Source organism: Pygoscelis adeliae, unplaced genomic scaffold (genome assembly GCF_000699105.1).
Source record: "Pygoscelis adeliae isolate BGI_AS28 unplaced genomic scaffold, ASM69910v1 Scaffold664, whole genome shotgun sequence".
In the NCBI taxonomy this organism is placed as follows: domain Eukaryota; kingdom Metazoa; phylum Chordata; class Aves; order Sphenisciformes; family Spheniscidae; genus Pygoscelis; species Pygoscelis adeliae.
In genome coordinates, this window is record NW_008824762.1 from 2443540 (window position 1) to 2446914 (window position 3375).

Here is a 3375-nt window from a genome sequence, read left to right on the forward strand (position 1 = left end):
GCACCTACCGCCTTTTGACTCAAAGTTGGGGATGCCGTGCATGATGACGTGGTGGAGGAAGAGAGGCTTGTTGTTCATCTTGATGCTGCCGGACAGGAGCCCGCTGAAGTAATGGATGTACCTAGAGGGGGGACAGGCAGCTCAGGGGCAGAACCCAGAACGGAACACCCACCTGGGCTGCCCTGCACCCAACCACCCTGGCCACGGGGTCAAAACGCACACCAGGACCCACCTCTTCTGGGATGGCTGTCCCACTGGCACTACTTTGTCCTCATAGAAGCGCTTCATGGCAAACCTGTCCAGAGCCTGGTCAGCGCTGCGGGGATGAAAGGGTAGATGAGGCTGAAGGAAAGCATCGGCACCAGCACCCCAGCGCTGCCGGGATGGAGGTCGGCAGTGGGCCCCAGGGCCACCCCAGGACCGCGTGTCCCTTTCACCTGGCTGAGATGTTGCTGTAGTGCATGTAGGCAGCCACCACCACCCCCAGCCGGCCACGGTTCCCCTGCGGGCACACAGCAAAAGGGGTGTCACGGGGGTGGTGGTGCCTGCGAGCACCCAGGCGTGGCCATCCCGCACGCGCGGGCACGCACGCACCGGTCCCTACACACACGCACCGACCCGCACGCACACCCCAACCCTTATAGACACACACCAGTGCACACATATGCAAACATATACACACACACCAAGCCACAAGCCACCACGTTCCCTGCACCCCTCAGCCTCTGAGGCTGCTCAGCCCCATCCCTGCAGCCCCCCGGCCCCCCCAGATCCCCATCACTGTGCGCCCCAGGGACAGGGACCGGCCTACCTTGTTGTGCAGCACCACCACGTTGTGCGCTGCTGCGTTGAGCCATGTGTCCATGGCTTTGCAAATGCTGCAGATCTTCTCCAGCGCCGGGGTGTGCAGGTCAGGCCACCCGAAATCCAGCACCTGGGTGGTGGGGGGGACAGCCAGGGGTCACATCCACGATGGGCTCTGCCCCCTCTGCAGTCCCCAGCCTACCGGCATGCAAAGCCCAAGGCCCGTATCCGGGGGGCGGGGGGGGGGCACCACTGCATTGCCCTGACGTGCCCCTACCAGCCTTTCCCCCAGTCCTGCACCCCACTGCCCAGACCCCTACCCCGGGGGGCCCATCGCAGTCCCAGATCTCAGCCCTGCTCTGGGTCACTTGGCTCAGCTGCCCAGGGCTCCCCCATGTTCACAGGGATGGGGATGATGCCTTAGGGTGGTCTCCAAGAGGCCCCAACAGCCAGGTTTGGGCTGGGGATGGGGGGGTGTTAAGAGAAAGACCCCACAAGCTCCTTGGGAAATCCCGGTGCTTTCCCTCCCCTGCTCCTCCACCAGCTGGGTGGGATAGAAAGAGTGACTGTTCCTCCCCCAAACAGCGTGCAGTGGGGAGCTGGTCCAGCAGACAGCCCTGCCCCGAGCCCCTCTGCTCCCCACAGCTGCGACCCACCTTGGGGTGAAGTTTGCTGATGTCATGTCTCCGCTCGGAGAGGTTGAAAAGCTTCAGGGAAGAGGAAAGACAGAGTGAGGGGACACCTTCCTCCCTCGCTGCCACCCCCCCCTTCTTCCTCACTTCAAAGCCTCCCCAAGTCCCTCCCCCATGAAAGGCTTCCCCAAACACATTAACCCAAGTAACACCTTGCCACGGGGCAACACGATGGCCAAAAACTCTCAGGGGCTCCAAAAGGGACTGGAAAGCGTCAATGAAGGAAAAAATCCATCTGTCTTGGTGCAAAGATCCCCCTCACCAGAGTCGAGCCCAGCCAGAGGCAAGGATGCAGCACCCATGCCCTGCAGCACCCCATCCCCAGGACCTGAGCACCCCAGACCCTTCCCCAGCCTGGAGACAACCCGGCCGTGTCCCTCACCACGTAGTTGTCCCCATGCTTGGACTTCAGCATGTGGGCCACCTCGCGGAGGTTGCTGCAGAAGCTCTGCTCCTCGGCCGTGCTGGGGTAGGAGACGGCAATGATCCGCTCCGTGATGTACACCAGGTCCAGCTCGCAGGTGCTCTCCATGGCCGCAGTCAGGCTCATGCTCCTGGGCAAGGGAGGGGACCACCATCAGGACATGGCGTGGGGAGGGGACACTGTGACCCTTCCCCACCCTGCACGGCCCCTGGGGTTAAGCAAGACGGGCTGGGACACATGGGGATGCAGCGGCAGGGCTGCCTGCAGCCTTTCCCCTGCTCCCAGCCCTGTTGGGGTGTCTTGGGAACCCCAAGTTGGGGATAGTGGGTCATCACCCCCATGTCTTCTCCATAGGGAGCATCTCCCAGCTGTAGCACATCTGTAGAAGCAAAGTGTTGGGAAGGGGAGCTTCAGACAGGGCAGAGATGGTCACCAAAAGGGGAAACTGAGGCATCTACCTGGACGTTTTGCGGTGTGACTGCCCGCTCCTGGGGGATTTTGTGGCATCCTAAAGAACCAGAGAGGAAATTTGAGTTATTGCCCAGACCCAGCACAGGGGTCCTGCTAGAGCCGGGTGTGATGGTGCTGCCAGAGCATCCCACCCCTGCCACGCTGCGCACCATAACGCCCCCAAAATACCGCTGTTTCCAAATCCCACCCGCTGAGCATCCTGGTGGCACCAAACGCCCCAACGGCACCATCATCCCCCCACCATGGCCACGAGCAAAACCCAGCTCTTGCAACCCCAGCGCAGCTGGGATGAGACTGCAGGGCCGGTGCCTTGGCACAGTGTCCCAGAGGACATTTGAGGGGGATGCTCTGGGTAGGGGGACAGTCTCACACATGTCACAAGTCCCTCTAGTCTCAGCCAGGCTCTGGGCACACACCTGGCACGACAGAGTGGCTTGGGTCGGGGGCAGGTTCGCGGCCCGAGCAGCGGCGAGGAGCCAGCCAGGCACGACGGTTTGCTTTGGCCCTGGCTCTGCGGAGCCAAACGCCGGGAGGAAATGTTTGAGCTCTCAGAGCAGGAAACTTCTATTTATGCATGTTCTCCGGCCTCAAGAATTTCATCTGCAGCCGGTTTGCTCGGTGACTTCGTGACCTCAGCCGAAAAACAAAGCAGGGTTTCCAAAAAAAACCGCTAAGGAAAAACACACTCACACCTCATTAGTTTTAGTATCTCCAGCTAACAAGCAGGAGTCATTTAAAGACTCATCTCACACAGGCAGCACATCTCGAGCCTCCAGAAGGATCCAGAAACAAGAGATGCACCCCACAGACGGATCCCGGGATGTCCTTTTTGTCCCCGGAGCTGTGGGACCTGCTGCCACCCTCCTTGGGACTGCGGCATCCTGCAACCAGCACACCAGAGGTGACGGGACAAGGTGGGAGAGGTTTCCCCAGTGCCCTTCGCCTGCCATCTCCCACCCGGTGGGGTCCCGGGGCTGCTCCCAC

The 3375-nt window shown here is 61.2% G+C and overlaps 1 protein-coding gene across 1 annotated transcript in view; it reads right to left on the reverse strand.

The window, feature by feature from the left end:
- The window catches only part of TNS1 (tensin 1), a 41269-nt gene that overhangs the window by 36095 nt on the left and 1799 nt on the right, over positions 1 to 3375 (reverse strand). The window contains exons 2-8 of the mRNA XM_009323551.1: positions 2379 to 2428; positions 1879 to 2050; positions 1461 to 1511; positions 812 to 934; positions 438 to 502; positions 233 to 316; positions 9 to 121 (exon numbers count right to left, since the gene is read on the reverse strand). Of these exons, the coding sequence (XP_009321826.1) occupies positions 9 to 121; positions 233 to 316; positions 438 to 502; positions 812 to 934; positions 1461 to 1511; positions 1879 to 2046 (604 nt within the window). The 5' untranslated portion in view covers positions 2047 to 2050; positions 2379 to 2428. The remainder of the gene's footprint in view (positions 1 to 8; positions 122 to 232; positions 317 to 437; positions 503 to 811; positions 935 to 1460; positions 1512 to 1878; positions 2051 to 2378; positions 2429 to 3375) is intronic.